The sequence below is a fragment of the Lepidochelys kempii genome, chromosome 8 (genome assembly GCF_965140265.1).
Source record: "Lepidochelys kempii isolate rLepKem1 chromosome 8, rLepKem1.hap2, whole genome shotgun sequence".
Lineage (NCBI taxonomy): Eukaryota > Metazoa > Chordata > Testudines > Cheloniidae > Lepidochelys > Lepidochelys kempii.
In genome coordinates this window covers 88,382,930-88,406,082 of record NC_133263.1, presented here as the reverse complement: position 1 = coordinate 88,406,082, position 23,153 = coordinate 88,382,930, and the positions used below count along the sequence as shown (strand labels likewise).

General features: G+C 46.9%; 1 protein-coding gene and 1 long non-coding RNA gene across 6 annotated transcripts in view; one reads left to right on the top strand and one right to left on the bottom strand.

Annotated features, from left to right (window-relative positions):
- LOC140916184 (uncharacterized) overlaps positions 1 to 5,574 on the bottom strand; it is a 58,758-nt gene extending 53,184 nt beyond the window's left edge. For 2 of the 3 annotated variants that reach the window (XR_012160450.1, XR_012160451.1), the window contains exons 1-2: positions 5,325 to 5,574; positions 3,918 to 4,013 (exon numbers count right to left, since the gene is read on the bottom strand). This is a non-coding gene — a long non-coding RNA (uncharacterized lncRNA). Of the gene's footprint in view, positions 1 to 3,825; positions 4,014 to 5,324 lie in introns of those variants that run through there. The other variant, XR_012160449.1, reaches the window with a different exon arrangement.
- Positions 5,575 to 5,597: 23 nt separating this feature from the next.
- GADD45A (growth arrest and DNA damage inducible alpha) lies at positions 5,598 to 12,329 on the top strand. 3 transcript variants are annotated; one of them, XM_073357400.1, is made up of 4 exons: positions 5,598 to 5,748; positions 6,098 to 6,199; positions 8,101 to 8,320; positions 9,738 to 12,329. In XM_073357400.1, the coding sequence occupies exons 2-4, from the start codon at positions 6,099 to 6,101 to the stop codon at positions 9,849 to 9,851; spliced, it is 435 nt and encodes a 144-aa protein (XP_073213501.1). In that variant the 5' UTR covers positions 5,598 to 5,748; position 6,098; the 3' UTR covers positions 9,852 to 12,329. The 3 variants fall into 3 exon arrangements, with proteins under 3 accessions (XP_073213501.1, XP_073213499.1, XP_073213500.1); XM_073357398.1 differs by lacking the exon at positions 5,598 to 5,748 and adding an exon at positions 5,768 to 5,919; XM_073357399.1 differs by lacking the exon at positions 5,598 to 5,748 and adding an exon at positions 5,820 to 5,915.
- Positions 12,330 to 23,153: the final 10,824 nt, after the last annotated feature.

Below are 23,153 nucleotides of genomic sequence, written 5' to 3'. Positions count from 1 at the left end.
GGAATTCTTCCAGGGTTTCTTCTTATGGGTCCAGATGATGAAGATGTCATCAATGTAGCATAGGTAGAGAAGGGGTGTGAGTGGATGAAAGCTGAGGAAGCGTTGTTCCAGGTCAGCCATAAAAATGTTGGCATATTGTGGGGCCATCCGGGTGCCCATAGCAGTGCCACTGGTCTGGACGTATATATTGTCACCAAATTTGAAATAATTGTGCATGAGGATAAAGTCACAGAGCTCAGCAACCAGTTGTGCTGTGACATCATCAGGGATACCATTCCTGACAGCTTGTATTCCATCTGTGTGTGGGATGTTTGTGTAGAGAGCCTCCGCATCCATGGTGGCTAGGATGGTATTTTCTGGAAGATCACCAATGCATTGTAGTTTTCTCAGGAAATCAGTGGTGTCACGGAGATAGCTAGGAGTACTGGTGGAGTAAGGTCTCAGTAGAGAGTCCACATATCCGGACAGTCCTTCAGTGAGAGTGCCAATGCTCGAGATGATGGGGCATCCAGGATTTCCGGGTTTGTGGATGTTGGGTAGTTGATAGAATAACCCCAGTCGGGACTCTAAGAGTATGTTGTTCCTGTGTTAGTGTAGGGAGTGTCCTGAGTAGACGGTGCAGTTTCTTAGTGTATTCCTCAGTGGGATCTGAGGAAAGTGGCCTGTAGAATTTGGTATTGGAGAGTTGTCTGGCAGCCTCCTTTTGGTAGTCAGACCTGTTCATGATGACAACAGCACCTCCTTTATCAGCCTCTTTGATTATAATGTCAGGGTTGTTTCTGAGGCTGTGGATGGCATTGCGTTCTGCACAACTTAGGTTATGAGGCGATGTTGTTTTTCCACAATTTCTGGCTGTGCACGTCGGTGGAAGCATTCTATGTATAGGTCCAGACCGTCATTTCGACCCTCAGGAGGAGTCCATGTGGAGTTCTTCTTCTTGTGCTGTTGGTGGGAGGGTATCTGTGTATCAGTGTGCTGTTCAGTGTTATCTTGAAAGTATTCTTTGAGTCGGAGATGGGAAAAGTAGGCTTCCAGATCACCGCAGAACTATCATGTTTATGGGGGTGGCGGGGCAAAAAGAGAGTCCCCGAGATAGGACAGACTCTTCTGCCAGGTTGAGTGTGTAGCTGGATAGATTGACGATACTGCTGGGTGAGTTAGGGGTATCACTGTTGTGGCCCCATGTGGCAGGTAGGATTTTAGACAGCTTATGGTCCTTTTTCCTTTGTAGAGAGGTGAAGTGTGTAATGTAGATCTCCTGTCTTATTTTAGTAAAGTCCGTTTGTATGGAAGGTTGGTTATTTATGAGAGTCTCCAGGTTGGAGAGCTCTTTTTTTTATGTTTTCCTGTTTGCTGTATGCCATAATGAGCCGAGTATCTCAACTTTCATTAAAAAAGCAAAGTAAGTCCCTAGACTTCCTGGTTATGAAGAACAACTTGAAACCTGTGACCTGAGTGTACCTTAAAGGCCCAGAAACAAGACGGCAAATTAAAGAGAACCCCCAATTTTTTTTAAATTTCACTATTTTTATGCCAGTGTCATGATTTTGGGGGGGCCTGACCTGTGATTTTTGAATGCTTGGGGTTAGCAATATTGCACTTAAGAAATTCTGATGCAGAAGGAAGAGTGAATCATTGGACCAAACGCTGCTCCCAGTTATGCAGTGAAATGCAATGCCCTCATTTTAAGCATCAACTCACCTCTGTGCCAGCCATAGTTTCTATCTCACTTTTATCACAGTGAATTATTGACATAAATTCTGACTCATACAATGGATATGATAGAAAACTTTGTACCTATGCTAAATCAGAGGCACCTGAATGTAATGTCACCGAGAGCTGTATTGGCAATTGGCCAAGGGCCCAGGGCTAGACCTGGCTTGCATGTACATTTATCCCCAGTACAAGATTGAATGTGGGCCTTAAAATGATATGAGAGTCACTTCTTTTCACAGGAGGACTCATTGTGTGGCACAAGATCTAAAGCAGAGGTGGGGAAACTACGGCCCACGGGACCATCCTGCCCAGCCCTTGAGCTCCCGGCCAGGGAGGCTAGCCCCGCCTCCTCCCCCGCTGTCCCCCCAGCAACGCTACCGCGTGGGCAGCTCTCTGGGTGGCGGGGCTGCCTGCTCATGCAGGCAGTGCGGCAGTGTGTCTAGCTCTGGCCGGGCGGCGTGGCTGTCAGACATGCTGCTCTGAGCGGCATGGTAAGGGGGCAGGGGCACGGGGGTTGGATAAGGGGCAGGAGGTCCCGGGGGGCAGTCAGGGGACAGGGAGCAGGGGGCTGTTGGATGGGGCGGAGGTTCGGGGCGGTCAGGGGACAGGGAGTGGAGGGGTTGGATGGTTTGAGGGTTCTGAGGGGGGCAGTCAGGGGGCAGGAAGTGGGAGAGGGTGGATGGGGGCGGGGGTCAGGCTGTTTGCGGAGGCACAGCCTTCCCTACCCTGCCCTCCGTACAGTTTTGCACCCTGATGTGGCCCTCGGGCCAAAAAGTTTGCCCACCCCTGATCTAAAGGGTGATCTCAGTCAACGAGCTATCACTGCTTCTCTCTCAAGGAAAGTACAAGTTCAGGCACTTCACGCTTCTAATGGTGATATAACCTCATATTTCAGGATTTTTTTAAATTGATCCATCCCTGACCTCAGCTGACTGCCAACACAGATATCACTGACTTTACTTTTGGGCACTCTCTTGCGTTAGCCAAAAACAGCGTACCCCTCCTCCCCCGAACCTCTCCCGACTGACCCCTATGCCCAGCGCCGCCGACCAAGAGACCTCTCCACAGAATGGGGCCAGGAGTGGAGCCTTGGGTGGGGGTCCGGGGAGTAGGGACCCCAAACCCCGCCATGCGGGGCTATGCAGCAGCCCTGACCTGTTGGACCCCGCTGCGTGGTAGGGCAGCCAGGCAGCAGCCCGGACCCCAACCCCCTGGGGATGGTCGGCATCCCTGACACCAACCCAGGACTCCAACCCCATGGGGCTAGCCAGCAGCCCCGGACATGGACCCTATGGAGCCGGGCAGTGACCCTGGACCTGTGCTGTGCGGGGCCAGCCGGCAGCCCTGGATCCCAGACTCCCACTGTGCAGGGCAACCAGCAGCCCCAGACCTCCCACTATGCAGGACCAGCCGGTAGCCCAGACCCATGCTGTGTGGCCTGGCAGCCTTTCGCACACAGCTGGGCCACAGCTGTGTGATAATTGGGCTGCATGCAGCCAGTGGGTTGAGAACCGCTGGCCTAGAGAAAACGTTTTCTGTCATTTCCACTGCATGAGTCAGCATAATCTTACGTCAGTAACTTACTGTAACAAATGTGAGATAGCAGATTTGGGTGGGTCTCGGACCTGAGGAAGAGTTGGGAAATCCATTTCAGTGCATGACTGGGAATACTTAGGGTGATTTGGTCTGATATGCACTTACTTATTTCCAGCCCATTGTTTTTCCTTCAGTTACCATCCTTAACTAGGGAAATCAGATTTTTGAAGTGGAAAACCAGGGCAGTTGCCATGGTAGATTGTGGGTGGAAAGGCCAGAGCTCTGCCTGGGCATTAAAAGGCACCTCTGACACTCCCTTCCAGAGCTAGCCATGTGCCCCTCTTCCAGAAGAGAAACCAGGACTATTACCGTAAAGGATGAAGTGGGGAAAAAACAGTCCTTACATCTCAGTGCTTCCTTTAGTCAGGGCTTCCACAGTCTCAGTCCCACCTCTTGCAGGCTTTGCTCCCTTTTTAATTTACTCCAACCTTATTTCCTTATTGCTTCTCTGAGTTTCTGTCTCCCTAAGTTCTCGGTGCTTCATCTTCTCTCTCTGTTCCCTGCTCCCTATGCTTTCTCTCTTCCTCCAGCCAGCATTACCTACACAGCTTTCCTCTTCTCTTGTATCAGCTCTCCCTCAAGCTTCTTCTCAGTCTCCCACTTACCTTCCTCCAATGTCTTTTCCTTGCTCGTTCTCTCCCCACCTCTATCGCAGGGTTACCAAAAGAGAAGGGGGAGATCTTGCCAGGGGAAAGGGGTACCTGAAAGTAAAAAAGGAGCTGTTGTGGGGGAGGGGCGGAAATTAGAAGAGAAAAAGCTGGAGCAGGTTGGAGGCCAGAAATGGAGGCCCTAGGGCAGAGGGAAGGAATCTAAAAATATGCCTGGAGTCCAACAATAGACGGACTGGGAGTGAGGGGTGCAGGAAAATGACCTAAACTGAAGATAGGAGACAGAAATAGACCTACTCTGTAGCAGGCAGGAAATGATGTCAGAGTGCACAGCTGAGACATGACCCGCAGAAACTCCAAAGCAGCACACAAGGCCAATGACGCAGCCATATCTTCCAGTATTCACTCAGCAGAAACTGAAACTAACCTAACCAGGAGGGCAAGACAGGTCCCATAAACTGGAAAGTTCCCAGTAACCCAGCTCTCCCTGACTGTAACCATAATGCTGGCTAGCAAAGTGTTGGATCTGCGAGATCAGCATTCTGACCCTGAACCAGAAAAGCACATGCTTAAACATTAAGTGCTTTTGTGGATTAATGCCAGAGCATTCAGCACCTTGCAGCATTGAGCCCTTAGTGTGTATTTGTGGGCATAGACAATTTTTGGCTTACTAAGCCTATTTAAGTCCTGATTTTTAGGAGTCAAGGGCCAGCTTCTGCATAGTTACTTTGACTTAAATGGAGCTATGCCCATTTATATCAGCTGAGAATCTGGCCCCTACTTTCTAGTTCAGCCGCTTCACAAGAATGGTGTTATATTACATGCGACTGGTAACCTCTCTTCTGATGTTAATGAATACTAATAGTAACACTTACAATGGCATTCTTCAAACATATGTTAAAAATGGGTATGCGACAATAACCAGGTTCCCAATAATGCTGTTTTGTGTTTCCTAAGCACCTTCTATCTGAGGTTCTCATACAGCTTTCACCAGCATTAATGAACCAAGTCTCACAACATCCCTGGGAGGTGTTCAAATGGGGAAACCGAGGCACAGAAACCAGATGTTTTTCTTTAAAGGTGCACTGGGCACCCCCAGCTCCTATTGCCAGTCAACAGCTACAGGGAAGTCAAGAGGAGCTGGGGGGGGGGGGTACTTAGCACCTCTCCAAATGGAGCCATATGCATGCCAAAGTCCATGCAGCAGCAGAGGTGGATACAGAAACCGTGTCCCTCCCCGGCCTATGCCGTGTGACATCTGGGTGGCAGGTCACACACCCCGCCGCTGAAATGCGGCCCCCTTGCACAGCCAGGCAGCACAATGCAGGAGTTCAATGAACATCAGCTGGAAGGGACAGCGCGCTGCACGCGGGCAGCTACCCTTGGCTTTCCTAACCTGCTTACCAACAACTCCTATTGTCCCGGTGCCCCGCGAGCACTAAGCCCTGGCAACAGCTCGGCACAGCAGCCCCCTCCCCCACTCCAAGGGGGGAGAAATGTGCACCGACCAGAAAAACAGCTGAACCAGCCCCACAGAGGCTGCCGCGATGACCGGCGGCGCCCTGCCCCCGCAGACCCCGCCTCCCAACCCGCTTGCCCCGCCAATCGGCAGGAGGGGCGCCGCTGTCGTCCCGCGCCCGGCTTGCCGGCCCCATCCTCTGGCCGGCGGGGCCCGGGCAAAGGGGGCAAGTGGGCCGCGAAACTATATTTGCATGGCCCAATGGGGCGGCCGCATGCAAATGAGGAAGGAGACGGTTGGCTGGATGTTGGCAGGATAACCCCGGCCGAGGCCGCCTTTGTCCCTCAGAGGCTGCGGCGCTGCTGGCGGGTGCGGGCGGCGCGGCGGGGGCCGGGGTCGCAGCTGGGGCGGCGCAAGTTGGCGTGAGGGTCGCGGCAGGGCCCCCGCCGGTGTGTCGGGCGGGGCGGGGCGGGGCGCGCTGCGCTCCGGCTGCACTATGACTTTGGAGGAGCTGGCTGGAGAGCAGCAGGCGATGGGCAGGTACCGCGGCGCGGGGGGCTGCTCGCGGCGGGGGCGGGGGCGCGGGCGCGGGCGCTGCGGGGCTGCCTGTCAGCCGATCGCCGGGGCCGGGGCCGGGGCCGGGGCCGGGGCGGGCGCAGCGAGGACCCCGCCGCGGGGGGCTGACAGGAGCCTCGCGGCTTGTTCTTGCTGCTCTCAGGATGGAGACGGCGGGGAGCGCGCTGGAGGAAGTTCTCAGCAAAGCCCTGACTCAGAGGAGCGTCACCGTCGGGGTCTACGAGGCGGCCAAGCTGCTCAACGTGTAAGTGGGGAGGCCCGAGGCCCCCGGCTGCCTTCTGCTGTCTGGTAATCCCCTGCCCGCCCTCCCCCCGGGGGGCGAGGTGCCCCTGGGCGCAGCCTGCCGCCACTGCCGGTCTGTGCGGTGTGCTGGGGGCTAACCGCTTCCTCACACGCCCGCTGTGCGGGGAGCGCAGCGCTGTGCATGGACAGCGGGGCCGGGGGGGTACACCTGTGTGCATGGACAGAGGGGCCGGGGGGGAGTACACCTGTGTGCATGGACAGAGGGGCCGGGGGGGAGTACACCTGTGTGCATGGACAGAGGGGCCGGGGGGAGTACACCTGTGTGCATGGACAGCGCTGGGAGGAGTACACCTGTGTGCATGGACAGAGGGGCCGGGGGGGGGTACACCTGTGTGCATGGACAGCGGGGCCGGGGGGGAGTACACCTGTGTGCATGGACAGAGGGGCCGGGGGGGAGTACACCTGTGTGCATGGACAGCGGGGCCGGGGGGAGTACACCTGTGTGCATGGACAGCGCTGGGAGGAGTACACCTGTGTGCATGGACAGCGGGGCCGGGGGGGGGTACACCTGTGTGCATGGACAGCGGGGCCGGGGGGAGTACACCTGTGTGCATGGACAGCGCTGGGAGGAGTACACCTGTGTGCATGGACAGCGGGGCCGGGGGGGGGTACACCTGTGTGCATGGACAGCGCTGGGGGGAGTACACCTGTGTGCATGGACAGAGGGGCCGGGGGGGAGTACACCTGTGTGCATGGACAGCGCGGCCGGGGGGAGTACACCTGTGTGCATGGACAGAGGGGCCGGGGGGGAGTACACCTGTGCATGGACAGAGGGGCCGGGGGGAGTACACCTGTGTGCATGGACAGCGGGGCCGGGGGGGAGTACACCTGTGTGCATGGACAGCGGGGCCGGGGGGGAGTACACCTGTGTGCATGGACAGAGGGGCCGGGGGGGAGTACACCTGTGTGCATGGACAGCGCTGGGGGCAGTATACCTGTGTGCATGGACAGCGGGGCCGGGGGCAGTATACCTGTGTGCATGGACAGCGGGGCCGGGGGGAGTACACCTGTGTGCATGGACAGCGCTGGGAGGAGTACACCTGTGTGCATGGACAGCGGGGCCGGGGGGGAGTACACCTGTGTGCATGGACAGAGGGGCCGGGGGGGAGTACACCTGTGTGCATGGACAGCGCGGCCGGGGGGAGTACACCTGTGTGCATGGACAGCGGGGCCGGGGGGGAGTACACCTGTGTGCATGGACAGCGGGGCCGGGGGGAGTACACCTGTGTGCATGGACAGAGGGGCCGGGGGGGAGTACACCTGTGTGCATGGACAGAGGGGCTGGGGGGGAGTACACCTGTGTGCATGGACAGAGGGGCTGGGGGGGAGTACACCTGTGTGCATGGACAGAGGGGCCGGGGGGGAGTACACCTGTGTGCATGGACAGCGGGGCCGGGGGGAGTACACCTGTGTGCATGGACAGCGCTGGGAGGAGTACACCTGTGTGCATGGACAGAGGGGCCGGGGGGGGAGTACACCTGTGTGCATGGACAGCAGGGCTGGGGGAAGTACACCTATGCACATGTACAGTGCTGGGGGAAGAACACTTCTGTGCATGTACAGTGGGGCTTGGGGGAAGTACACCTGTGTGCATGTAAAGCAGATAAATAGGGACGCATCGGTATGTACTGCAGGTATGTACTGTGTGTACACAGGTCTCCCCTTGTGAACATACGTGTGCATTTGATTACTCATGGCTCAGACACACACCATCAGCCTACCTAGTAGCTTCTGCATGTGTATAAACTGAGACATTGTTTGTTTCATCGGTATGTGTCTCTGTTAAATATGTAATTGTGTGTTAGCTGTGACTAATTAGGCTGTATTGTTTCATCCTTGCAGGGATCCGGATAATGTGGTGCTTTGTTTGCTAGCTGCAGATGAGGAGGATGATCGGGATGTTGCTTTGCAAATCCACTTCACCCTGATCCAGGCTTTCTGCTGTGAGAATGACATTAACATCCTGCGAGTGAGCAACCCAGGCCGGCTGGCTGAGCTGCTGCTTCTGGGGCCAAGTGGGGGAGCTGAGCAGCCTGCAGACCTGCACTGTGTGCTTGTCACAGTAAGTGACCATCCTATCCTCCCTCCCCAGTAGCAGGAGTACAAAAGACTCACTGGCACAGAGCTCCCTTGCTGCAGCTTAAGCTGGGTCTCTGAGTCCTGTTTCTTACCTGATTACAGTTGGGTTTACTTTAGAGAGAACCTAAAATATGCCCTTGGATAAGATATTGAACACATGGAGTTTGGGATCTGGGGTTCTGGCCATTATATATTCAAATCTGGGTTTGGATTTACACCCTCCACCCCCAGATCTGGGAGTACTCAGATCTGGGACTTGGATCAGGCCTATCTTTAACTTACTATGGGGAATGACATGCCCTTTTCCCTACTTAGTTATTTCCTGTACTAAGGACATTGCATCAGAGCTGTTCCTGATTTGATCATAAAGATTTTCCCCATATGGGCATGTTCAAACATGTTAAAGATCCTGCCAGCAGCAGAGAGATCCCCATGAGTCACCTTGCTACAGCAGCCTCTTCTATTTGTCTTTCCTTATTACAAATTGGCTCAGAGTAGAGATTAGATAGCACAGGTTAGTTGCTTTTAGAGGGAGCTCTTAGAGTGGGAAGAAATTTTCATTAAAGGTTTTGGCAAGTCTGAACACTAGTAATAATTTCTTAACTCTAGCCCATGGTCAAAAATTGTTGTGTACATTTCTCTGGAGAAAAATAGGGAAATAATTCAACTCAATTGAAATTCATCTGCTCTTCAGAGACAGAGCAGGAAATGGGTCAATAATTTTCAGCTTAAAAAGTAGAGGAAGTTTATATGCATGCAGTTCTTTATTTTAATATTTTTCCCGATGCTAAAAATAGTCCTCAAAACACTTGTTAAGTATTTCCATTATGCCCATACTGCAGAAGAAACATGAAAGGAATCTTAAGTGGTTTTGTTTGCTTTGCTGTTATACGTTTATATGCAATAGTGTAGGTGCAGTATAATGTTAAAGCTATTTTCTACAACCTCTCTACAATATCCTGACACTCTTGTTATGGTCCATCATATATAATCTTGCATTTTCAAATAAGAAGCCAGATCGTTAATGTTTGTGTGTGGTTTTCAGCATGATTAACACTAGAATGAAACAAAATTTCAAGACATCAAGAAAATGCCAGTACGTAAAATAGGAATGTATTTAAAATGCTCTGACCACTAGACCACACCTCCACCACAGCCAAATTCTGAACCCCTTACTCAGCTTTTAGATGTTGAATCCCTATTGCAATGCAGTTATGTATATAGCATATGATTTCACAAAACCGCTAAGGGACTTGAGGAGACTATTTGTATCAAACTAAAATCTGAGTTCAAGGATCCAGTTTAGCTTTGCATTTGGATATTAGTTAGGAGCACCATCTTTTTGCACTAGTGAGTTAAGACCATTCAGTTTTATTTTGAAACAACTATTTTTTTTCCAGAATCCCCATGCATCTCAATGGAAGGATCCAGCACTGAGTCAGCTGATTTGCTTTTGCCGGGAAAGTCGCTACATGGATCAGTGGGTCCCAGTGATTAATCTCCCTGAGCGATGATGGTATTTGGATGAAAACTAATTGAACAAAATTGCACTGAAATTTTGAAATACTTTAGTGGTTGGTCAGGAAGTAAATCCCTATACCTGATGAAAGGATTACAAACAACTGATGTCAAGTGGGTAGACTGAGATTGAAGAACATGATGTGTGGGACTGAAGGAAGTTGACTTTGTAGCCAAAAAGTTAAGGAAATGAAAAAAGAACCTGTGCTGAAAGAGTTGTAAGCAAGTGTGTCACAAAGGAACTAAAAACCAGGCAGGAAGATTTAAGAAGCTGCATGGTTGAGTTATTTCAAAATGCACCAAACACGTTGAAGTTTTAAAAGTGCAACTAGTAGTTTCTGGTTTAAAACGCCTTTAACGCGAAAGAGCAAAAAGGTTAATCAAAACTTTTTAAAAAATGTATTGTATTTTGGGATGTTGATGCTCAAGGTTTTATTCTAAGATATACTAAGTTATTTTATGATATTGACAAAGATTTTATTTATGCTATGAACTTCAGAACCAGAATACCCTTAAGCAACTGATATACAACTACACCACTTGTTTTAATAAAATAAAATATTAAAACAGCTACATTAATATAATTTGTTTGAAACTGGATGGTGTTTATTTTACTGAAATAAAAATTTTAAAACCTCAAAAATCCTCGTGTTAGCTTTTTACTTTCTTGCCAGATTCAATACTGTGCAATGCTAAGGGCTGATTCTGCAGCTACAGTTCATTTTAGCAGATAGGTGTTTTATATACTCAGAAGTTACAGGACCAAGCCTGAAAGTGGGATGTGGGTTTAATTCCTAAACGCTGTCATGGTTTTAAAAAAATAAGAGTACATGGGTGAGAGTGGGGCCTGCTACGTATTATTCAAGCACTTCAAAAGCACCTAAGTGACTTAGGAGCCCTGGTCCTATTGAAAGTCAATGAGTTAGGTGCTTTTGAGAATTGTAGAGCAAGGTTCCTACGCTGAAAAGCAATTCATGTCTTAGTCCATGAACCGCTTAGCAACTCCTACCTCCTTTGTATTTGAGAAGGGTAACAAGGTACCTGCACTAATGAGTCAGTAAAACCCACTTAAGACTTTCCCTGCTGGATCAACACCTGTTAATGGGGTGGGGAGATTCAGACAAACACTACCAGTTCTGTTACAAGGAATCTATGCTTAGATGGTATGGAGCAGCCACCACAATCAAAGACAGACAAAAGAGGAGTAGGGGTGGGTGGGTTAGCCATTAGAATCTCTCCATCAGCAACATGCACCCATATTCCTTACAGCCCAGCTATACAGGACCCGATGAAGAAGGCCTTACAGGCCAAGAACGAATTTAGAGGCTAATCCATCTTTGGCCAGGGTCATTGCCAATACATCAACTTCACTGTAGGCCCAGAAACCCTGGAAGGACTGTCATTTTAGCATTCCTAGCTGGGAAGACTCTCCTCATGCTCTATATGCTTCTTCTACCTGGTTTCAGGCCTAGTTACACTTGACCTCTGTTTGGACAGCAGGATACATACTTCAGACACATGGCCTGGAGGTTACATAGGCAGCCAGTATAACCCTGCAAATGGCATTCTTTCTGAAGCAAGCCTTGTGTCCAGATTAACTGCACGTAAAAGAAGACTGACAGACAAGAAAACTGGGCCTGACAGGCAATCCACAGAGACCAACCAAATCCTGCCCTCATTTACACCTCTGGGTTCTCCCAATGACCAGACTGAGTTTGCACCTTGTTTAAGGCAGGGCAGAATATGGCCAATTTTAGTATGGTTCTAGGAAACAGACTAATTGTAGGGCCAAACTACGAAATACAAAAGTGTTATATGCTGGTTCATATTCTATTAGGGTCAGTGTTTGGTAGGAGACATCTGACATGTAACTTTAGAACCTGTTTGTAGCACTTGCTTTCTCAGAGTGTGAGAATCTTGCACTATAAGACAGCTGTTTTTAGCTAATTGCAAACTTGAGCCCTGATCTGGCAAATGTCCTTACACGCATACTTTACTCCCAGAAATGGGACTCCTCCCAAGATTAAAGATAAATACATGTGTAAATTTTTGAAGGATTAAGGCCTCTGTGGGTTAACTTGCCCCATTTATATCCCTTCTGATTACTGCTGCAAAGAGTATACTTTCTCCATGTCTCAGAGAAGCTCCCTATAAACATCTGCAAAGCTACCTCATAATCTACTTTCAAATCCCTCCTCAAAACTCTCCTTTGTTCTGATACCTACAAAAAACTTCACAATATGGAGACCATAGGTGTTCTGAGACAACTATCTGTCTTGCTAATGAATATTTTCTCATTGTTTCCTTGTGCTTCTCATCTGTTGTCTCATCTTCTACTTTTATTGTAAGTCCTTTTGGAGCAGGGACTATCTTTTTGTTCCGTGTTTGTCCAGCGCCTAGAAAAACAGGGTTGTGGGCCATGACTAGTGCGAATGGCTACAGTGATACAAATAATAAAGTTAAAAGGAAATGTTTATGGCCCCCATTTACTAATTTTTTTCCAGACTGGATATTAATAGAAACGTTTTGTCATTTGAAACAAAAAGCCAGTAACAATTCTTTAGTTCAGATTTAAACATTCCCCCGCAGTGTTTGCATCCCACATATTACATAAATGCAGGATCACCAGAATGTGACTGTGATTCTAACCACAAGTGATGCTGATATGTTTACAGCAGAAAGGGTGAAGAGTAAATTATTCTAAGATAGCATTAGTAACAAAAGAAAGGAATTTTTGGAAAACATTTTTAACTTGACATTGTCTCTTTAAATTCTGATGTGCTGCTTTACCATGGCATTTAAATTTACTATCAGCATTTCAAAAGTAAATACACACTGAAGACTGAATGTGTTAGAGGTTTCCTCCCAACTCATGCCCATCTCAAAAATCCCCTCTCTTCCTGTTGTCCTGGAGGTAATATAGAAGCAGAAATGTAGATATTAAGGAAATAGTTTAGTCATCCCTTAAATATATGTGACTATAAACATGTAATTAGAGGTTGCTGGATCTTTAATCTTTCTTCACCTCCATGTCCCAGGCTTTGTTCCTTTTGTTGCTAATTCCTAAGTCAATAAGGTAAATGGTGTAACAAATGTTGGAATCAGGATCTGGAGGATTAGCTACAGTCCCTAACTGTCCCGAGCCAGTAGCTTCATTTTACCTTGATCAGGCATTAAAGCCCCATCTACACAACAAATCTAATGGTGTGAGCAGAAATTTGTCCAGCATTGTTAGGAGCATCCACCTGGTATAACACTGTCTTTTTTGTTGGTAGTGTTATAAAAAATTATTAGAGAAGCACAGCACAGACTGACAGTGTTAGAATACAGACACTCCTAACTCTGGAAAACCACTATGAGCAGGCATGGATAGACTTGTAGCATATTTGGAGTCCTACATGAACAGTACCCAGACTACATGGCAATTGGTTCAGTATAAAAGCCTAGGAAGAATAAAATAGCATAGATTTTAAAAGTTATTGCTGTGTGAGATCTGCCCAATCACAAATCTGAAGGGCACGGGAGCAGAGCTTCCATGTCCAGTCGTTTTTCCCCAGAGTTAGAACATAAGAATGGACATACTGGGTTAGACCAATGCTCCATCTAGCCCAGTATCCTGACTTCCAACAGTGGCCAGTGCCAGATGCTTCAGGGGGAATGGACAGAACAGGGCAATCTATCAACTGATCCATCCCCTGTCATGCAGTCTCAGTTTCTGGCAGTCACAAGGTTAGGGAAACCCAATGCATGGGGTGGTGTCCCTGACCATTTTGGCTAATAGTCATCGATGGATCTATCTTCCATGAACTTTTCTAATTCTTTTTTGAATCCAGTTATACTTTTGGCCTCCACAACATCCCCTGACAATGAGTTCCATAGGTTGACCATGCAAGTGAGTTGTTTTGTAATTGCATACAAAAATCTCCTAAATTTCCCACGTAATGTTAATTGCAGCAATTATTCATTTCACCGCCTGAAGCTTGTACAGTGTTGCTGATGCTGAGTAGTTGCCCTGTTCCAACTCTTCTCAAGGCTGTGTTTCAGCAGAGGAGAAGGAGAAAATGGTTACTAACCTTCCATAATGGTTATTCTTCGAGATGTGCTGCACATGTCCATGCCACTCTTGGTGTGTGCATGCCGCATGCACAGCCATTGGGAATTTTTCCCTAAGTGCTATCCATCGGGGGCAGCTCAAGCACCCTCTGCTGCTACACGCTGGCATAAAGGGCCCAGTTGCCCCTGAGCTCCCTCAGTTCCTTCTTGCCGGGCAACTCTGATGCAGAGGAGTGGGTCATGGAATGGGCATGTGCAACACATCTCAATGAACAACAGCTACGAAAGGTTAGTAACTGCTTTTTCTTCTCTGAGTCATTGCACATGTACATTCCACTCCTGGTGACTCACAAGCCGTAACGTAGGAGGAGGGACTGGAATTCCCATGCACACAGACTGTAGTACAACTTGGCCAAATTTAGCATCGTCTCTGGAGTACTGAGTAATAGCATCATGGGATGCGAAGATGTGAACTGAAGACCAGGTTGCTGTGCTACAAATGTCCTGGATAGGGACTTGTGCAAGGACTTCCCTCAAGGCTGCTTGCAATCTTGTGGAATGTGCCATCAGTGTGCCCAGCAGCAAACATGAATGCAGGAAATTATCCAAGATGAAATTCTTTGCAAAGAGACCAGGAGACCCTTCATTCTGAATAAATAGCATAGATTTTAAGGCCACAAATAGTCGGTCTGACAAACAAAACTGTCCTGTTCTGTCTCTGTAGAATGCCAACACTCTTCTAATGTCTAAGGTGAGCAGATGTTGCTCCTCTCTGTTCACATGTGGTTTGGGATAAAATGCACGTAAGTAAATTGACTGGTTAATATGAAAATTAGATACCACTTTAGAGAGAGACATCTTAGATGAAGGCGTAAGTACACCTTATTCTTAAAAAAGACTGTAGAAAGCATTTTGGATGTCAGAACATGCAGTTTGGCCACCCTCCTGGACAAAGTGATAACTACCAGAAAATCCTCCTTCAGAGATAGGCGTAGTAAGGAGCACATTCATAGAGGCTCAAACGGTGGCCCCATGAGCTTCAACAAAATTAGGTTAAAGCCCTTCACAAATCTGATTCTCATATCATTAGAAAATATAGAATGGTTATCCACATGGGGATGGAAAGCTGATATGGCTGCCAGGTTGACCTGGATAGCAGAAATCACTAACCCCTGCTGTTGTAGGTGCAATAGATAGTCCAGGATAGAGAACTGCATTGGCAAGACCCTGGACTGAGGAGACCAGAAAGAAAAACACCTTCATTTTGAGATGGAAGCAGCTCTGGTGAAGGGCTTTCTACTATTTAACAAGACATGGTGAACTTGGTTCAAGCAAAACTCCTCCCTAGGATTTAGCCATAGAGCCTTTAGGCCATTAAATGAAGGGCCCCACAGGTTTGGTGGAGCAGCCAACCATGATCTTGGGAGATCAAGTCTGAGTGCGACAGGAGTGAAATTGGAGGTGCCACTGACAGATCCAATAGACTGAGAACCAGTGCTGTCAAGGTCATGTTGGGACTCTTAATGTAACTCGGGCCTGGTCCCACTTGATCTTTAGCGCCACTCTGTGTAGGAGTGGGCTTGGAGGAAAAGCATACTAGAGCTTGTTCATTCAGGGAAGCAGGAAAGCCTCTGTGATGGAACTGGGACTGTTGCCTTGGAGGGTACAAAATTTTTGACAGTTCCTGTTGGGTTTGTTTGCAAATAGGTCTATCTGGGGAGTCCCCACTGTTGAAAAACTTATCTGGCTACATCCAGGAGCAGAGACCACTCATGGTGGCTCATAAATGATCTGCTTAGGCAGTCGACCAGCTTGTTCTGCACCCCTGGAAGGTAAGAGGCTTTGAGATTGATTGAATTGGCAATGCAAAAGTTCCATAGATGAATTGTTTCCTGACAAAGCAGGGAAGAATGAGCGCCTTTCAGTCTGGTGAGGTAAAACATCACCAGAGTGTTGTCTGTGAGAACAAACAGGCTTTTCCCCTTAACATGTGGTAGGAAGGCCTGACAGGAGAGGCAGACAGTCCTTAGCTCTCTGATATCGATATGCAGAGAGAGATCCCTTCAGAACCTTGAGTTTGGAGGGGTCCCAGATGAGCTCCCCATTCCATGGGAGACATGTCCATCACCATTGTCAGCAAAAGCTGAGGGTGGACCTTAAAATGTGCCAACTATTTGAAATCTTGTGTCTGGAAGGAAAGCTTGAGTAGAGTAGCACTGTTCCTATAAACTTTATCCTCCGCACTGGACAAAGGGTAGACTTGTCTAAGCTGATCTGTAGACCTAGAGTTTTGAAGGTTGACTGGATGAGCTGTACATCGGAGCCAACACGAGCCCTGGACCAGCCTTTGACTAGCAAGTTGTTCAGGTAAGGGTGGACTTGTACTCATAGTGTCTTCAGGAAAGCAGCTCCCACAGACATATATATAAATTTCAACCCCCTGGGAAGCTACATAGTATTTATGTTCAGCCCTTTTTAAGGTAGGGGGAAGGGACAAAGGGGTCTTCCAGAGAGCCTTCATAATTGCCTTGTTAATAAGTAAGGCCACTCTTGAAGGCCTTGCTGTGGCCAAAATGTCAACAAAGCTGTGCAAGAATTCTTTAGCCTCTGCCACCAGCCTTAAGGCCACCCTCTTAACAGCTCCTGGTGGGCCTTATAGTCCATTGGTGGAGGTTAAATGGCCCCTGAGGAGATTGCCTCATCAGGAGAGGAGGAAAAGGCCCACACAGGCTGAGGTGGCTCTTCTTCCACTAGCTGTCCAGCAGGGTCCTCCTTAACTACCTCTTGCTGCTCGGTATCAGGCTTGGAAAAGGTAGTGCCTGGTGAGTAGGTGCCCCATGCCTCTCTAAGGACACAAAACAAGAACGTCTTATGTATGACCTAGAAACTGGGGGGTGGGGGGGAACTACGGGTTCCAATAAGGCCACTGGGCTGGTAGTGGGTCCAGTGACCCACTGACCATCTACTTGATGGTACTACTCCTGCTGAAAGTTCCCTAGCAGGGGAGTAGTGCCTTAGTGGAGAGTAGTGAGAGCAGCTCCAGGGCGGGGAAACATAAGAGCCAAATCTCCAATTCAGAAGAGGGCGACTCTCCCGCCCCTGACTGAGGATGGGCTGCTCTCTACAATGTTGGAGTCTGGTGCAGAGTTGGAAGTAGCACCACCAACATTTCAAGCTTCCCTTTCAACAGTACTGGTGGACGTGCAGTTTGAGGAACAGAGATTGACATGGTACCAAGCGCTGCTGCCCTCCTGCATCTGCTGGTATTTAGTGCGTGGTCTCCTGCACCGCTGGGTATACCAGCACTGAAAGGCTAAGCAGCTCTCTCGGTGCAGCAAATGCCCCCCATTTTTTACCGGCTGTAAGGGCGAGTGATGGGAGGAGGGGGTGGAGAGGAGTAAGTGGGGGGTGGGGCTTTGGGGGGAGAGATGGCACAGGAGCGGGGCCTCAGGAAGATGTGGTGCAGGGGCGGGGCCTTGGGAAAGGCCAGTGTGAGGGTGGGGCTCGGCATGGCATGGCGGGTGGGACCATGGTTTGGGCACCTGTGGTACCTCCACTTTTAGGGTGCTTAGAATATCATAGACTATCCGGGTTGGAAGGGACCTCAGGAGGTCATCTAGTCCAACCCCTTGCTCAAAGCAGGACCGATTCCCGACTAAACCATCCCAGCCAGGGCTTTATCAAGCCTGACCTTAAAAATATCTAAGGAAGGAGATTCCACCACCTCCCTAGGTAACGCATTCCAGTGTTTCACCACCCTCCTAGTGAAAAAGTTTTTCCTAATATCCAACCTAAACCTCCCCCACTGCAACTTGAGACCATTGCTCCTTGTCCTGTCATCGGCTACCACTGCCACCAGCTACCACTGCTTCCGCCGCTCCTGTATCGTCCACTTGGCCAGTGCTGGTCTCGGGGTCGTGCAGTGCCGTAGATGTAGAAGGCAATCCCTCACGCTCCAAACAGGACGGTGCTTGCCTCAGGTGCAGAGTTAGCTGTGCCAGGTCGAAGAGGAGGGCTTAGGTTTCAGCTGCACTTTACTCTTATGCCCATGCCTAGATGACTTCGGTACCAGTGACCATCCCCTCTTGGTGGTCTGCTTACAGGTCTTATACCTCTTCTTAAGCACTAAGGAGGGTGAACAGTGTCGGGACTCAGGCCACATAGGATGCACTCGGTGCTGAGCCTGATCGACCAGATTCTGACAGAGGTCTCATGGCTGCCTCCATGCGCAAAAACTGTAACCTGGCTTCTCCATCTTTCCTTGTCTGAGGCTTAAAGTCTTCACAGATCTGGCAGTGATCCTGAATATGAGCTTCCCCTAAACTCTTCAAGCAGCTTGAGTGTGGGTTGCTTATGGGCATTGGCTTAATGGAAGATACAGGAGAAGCAGAAGCACCCTAAAAGTGGGGGGGGCACATGTGCCCAAACCATGGTCCCATGCACCATGCCACCCCAAGCCCCTGTGCCCGCCCCTTCTCCCTGAGCCCCCACCCTCACACTGGCCTTTTCCCTAAGGCCCCGCCCCTGCACCACCTCTTTCCCCCCAAGACCCCACCCCCCCTTGCTCCTCTCTGCCCTCTCCTCCCATCGCTCACCCTTACAGCCAGTGAAAAATGGGGGGACGACGACATGACATTGTGTCCCCCGCCCCCACTGTTCTGGTACCTCCTGGCAAGAGACTTCAGGGCTTGAAGCCCAGTGACCAAGTTATCCCTCAGTACCGAGTAACAGAAAAACACTCCAATTGGGACCAAAAAAGAAAAACTTATGCTATCTACACTATTAACTAAGAGCTATCACTATAAATCTAGAAACTATCTAAATTAATTTATAATGAACACACTGAGAGCACTTGCTAAGGCAAGGCAAGCCAAGCGATTCCAACGACCGACATGGATGGCAAGAAGGAAGTGAGCGCGCTCTGGGGCAGCTTGGCCCTTTATGCCAGCGTGCAGTGGTGCGCAGCAGCAGGCAGTGCTTGAACCACACCAGAGGGGGAAAAAATGTCCGATGTGTGCACGTTGGGTGTACAACAAGAGCGGAATGAATGTGTGCAATCCCTCGGAGAACAGAAAGTTCTTTGTGGCCATTCTCACTGGAAGGCATTTTAGCATGTATACAAATATAAGCTATTTTCTGGAAAGGTATTGTAAAACAGCTGTGGCTACCTGCAACATCATTGCTATCACTTTGCAGCACAATTTAGCTACTCTGAATTTTGTGGCGAGAATAGGGTTAAAACACACATCCTTCCACTCCAGAAACACAGATCTCTAGGACATGATCTAAAAAGATAATCTCTTTTATCTGTTTGCCGTACATGCCCTATAACACAACTGAATAGTTTGGGTCCCACCCCATACAGGACAGTGGTACACAGTGGCAAATTCATTACAAGATGGAAGTTTCAGACTAATAATTACAGATTTCTCCCACCCCCCAATCATTGTGAAATAATGTCATGGAAAAAGACTTAAGCACTTAAAGACTTAAGTGGGCCTAATAGTTTCTATATGACATCTCGTGTTTAGAGCACAGGTCTGGGAGTCAGTATTCATTGATACAATTTGCTGGCTCCAACCTTGACTTACTATGTGACAATGGGCAAGACACTTTCTATTACTAACTATAAGCATGCAAGCAGGAAGAGCTGTTGTAAGACATATTTTGGATCATTTTTGCAGAATCCTAAAGTCTTCTTTTATTTATGAGGAACTTAACCACACTCCGTCTCCATGCATGAAATGAATGTATCTCTCCTACCTGAGTGCTACTGGATTTAGTGTGTGTGAAGTACTTTGCACTTATCAAAATTCTAAAACCAAAACTTTTGGCTGAGAGCAGTAGAAATTCTAAACCTTTTCATGGCAGGCTCAGGGCTCTTACTTCAGTAAGTGTCTTGGAATTGCTTTATGACTCGGATGAAACCCTTTGGCAGCCAAGATTTCTCACTTTCCCATGACTCACAAAGGCATTAGATGTGTCCATATGCAAAATGACCACAGAGCAGCACAGTTAAAGCCAAAATAAACACATCCTGACCCCACTGACATCAGTGGAGCCAGGTTTTCACCCTTTTCGTGTCCCCACATATGATTTCCAATAATTTTAATTGAAGAGAGTGCATCAACAAATGTACATTTTGTAACTCTGCAGATTAATTACTAAGTGAGTTTGTGAAAATGGTAATGTAAATAGACCCTGCCCTTTAAATGTAGTAATATTTTCTGTTGCATTATATGCTCCAGTCCTACAATCAGGCCCACGACAAGTCCCACTGACGTTAGTGGGACTCCCTGCAGATGCAGGGATCTTCCCACATGGGCCATGATGTGGAATGGTGTTGCATTTGCAAGTGCCATGCCACCAGTAGTTTAAAATGAGTGTACTGTGATAAGGGCCTGATCCTGCTCTCACTGAAGTTAACAGTAATTGTACCATTGACTTTTTTTTGTTTTTTGTAACCACAGGGTGAGAGACTTTTTTAAAAAGAGGAAAGCTACGATTTGGAGCATAAGATTACAGTTGGTAGTAACACTGCATATACACAGCCACCCTCCCAATTTAAGCTCTGGTGCTTAGCAAATTTGACCTACAAAGTGAGTCATTCCTTCCTCTCCCCGCACTCCCCCAAAATTTATATCTAGTCTGTCTTTCTTCCAAGAACATTGTCTTTGTCAGTGTTCGACACCACTGTGCTGAAAGCCTTCAGACCCTCTGGATGGCTGACATTTGTCTAATTCCTCAACAGGTTATATGCATTGGAAAGCAAACTAAACTACAATGACAAACCAAAACAATATACAAAGCAGTGATATTTTTAATAAAGTGTTTCATATCCATAATATTGAACATGTTAGCCATCCATCAAATTTTCTTGGTTAACAGTTTTTTCTCTCATTGCTATAAGAAGCCCTCTTTCATAGAAAGACCACAATGAACAACTTTAAGAGGCTCACTGATGAATGGCAAAAGCATGTTAGAGAAAACAAAAGAATTCCATAAAACCATTTGTAAGTCAAAGGCAAATCATTGTGACAACACTCATGTGAATCTGAAATTACAATGACAATACAAAACAACACAGTATTAAAACAATCAAATTAATAAACCCAGAGGGGGGAAAAAATCTAGCAAACAGGCCTCTTAGTTTAAGAAAAAGAGCCCTAAAATTTTCTGAAATAATATCAGGTTCATTTTACATCACAAAGATTTTACATTTGAGGTATCTGCACTCAAAGCACCAAGTAAGTTGCAGTATTGTGGCACAGTTGTTATGCTTAGCTAGCCCGGCCGAAAATCATTCCTGAAACCTACAGCTATGAATCTGGGGGCGATGGGGGTGGGTGGGTTTGGTTTTCATTATTTCATATCACTAACTAGAAAGTCCATATGTCTTCACAGTTCTTCACAATCTGCACGACTCATTCTCTTCACAAGTTCACTGAACAAAAAGGTCTACTTTATAGTGCATTTTGTGTACTTAAAGAGTAATACAAAAATGTAAGGAGCAATTTGAAGCTTCAGATGACACTACATACTGTGTTTAAAATACAATACACAGAGTTTATTTAAAAACCTATACAAAAGTAATCAGAAGCAGTTAGTTGTATTTCACTGTTTTATTGTAGTTTCCATGTGTTTTAGGCTAAAAGTTAGAAAGCATTTGAAAGAAGTTGGCACACTATTTGCTCTATTTCTAATCATACATATGTGGGTAAAGGGGCAATTATGTTCTAATAAAACTCTTTTGCTATTTAAATGCATAGGTATAAGAAAGAATTAAACAGCTGCTGCTATAAATTTTGTCCTGGTGTTGTAAAGATGTCAAAAGTGTATAAAAAAAGTAGAAAAATACACTTCAGATTAAACAGGGCTGAATAGATCACTATTGACTCATTCTTTAAAAACAGGCATATATTGTGGCACTATGAACATTTAAAATCCTAATATTTATGAAGACATTTTCAACAGGTTATGCTAGTCACCCCAAGTCTCATCATACTCCCACTGAAGTTAATGGCAAAATTCTCATGGACTTCAATGGGAACTGAGTCAGGCCCCAGCTGTTTATGAAAATATTTCTGGTAGCGTATGTTTTATGGCAACATGTTTGTGATAATACTTTAAAATGTATCATTTACATGTTTTGATTCAGTAACTTGAAAAACACAATCATGGCACTTATGACTCCAGTTGTAAAAATACTGGGTAGATTTGATATGGAAGTAGTAACTGAACAAAATGGATTCATGGATTCAGGTCAAAAGAAAATCTATGTAAAAAAGTCTTCAGTTAAACTCATTACTCAAATTAATGCAACGTAAGTAGTTATAAAACAAGTTAGTAAAGTTCAAATTTAGCTGAATACTTCTGACATGAAATGCTATGCGTAAGAAGGATCATAAACCAATAGCTTAGAAATGGTCAAAGAGAAAGAGCCAGGTATCAAAATAACCTTTGCATCACCATATTTGTATCTATTACATTTTCATACATTCATTTGGCTTCTAAACAGTTCAAACATTTAGCCGAAAGTGCTGACAACACGGGCCATAATAGATCAATAGAAGGGCAATATCTGGGTTGTAAAAAGATACTTTGAAAAAACCAAGATATTACAGAACTGAGGAAATACAGAATGATTGCTTCTAACAGCTCAGTTATGAAAGTATATACCTAAGTTAATTACTGTTTTTAACAAGACACATTATAAAATGATAAACTGAAATATGGTAAATAAAATCAGTGAAAAATCTAGATAGTTTTGAAATTGTTATTAGAAAAATATTCTAATTATAAAAATAATTTGAATGTCAGCACAGAACAATCCGTGCATTTATTTTTTCTTACAGGAAGTCTCAAATTTAGATTTTTGAAAGGAGATTTGTTAAAAACATATAATTTCTCAATATATTATCAACAGTGTATATATAATTTAATACAGAATTAGACACATGCAACATAAAACAGTAAATTAAAAGTGGTTGATTTCTGTAAATATCGTTACAGAAGATCACAATTTCAGGCATTGTATAGCTGGCTATAGAGAAACACACACACACACACAAAACAGCACATTGGTAACCTACTAGAAGTCAATATTGTTTTCTTTCCACTCACTTATGCCATCAATACATAAGACATATGTAAAACTTTATTCGGCTATTTGTACATCAGTGATGTTATGGAAAGGCCTTCCAATTACATTTGCTTGATCGTAATCCAGATAGGATTTGGCTTCT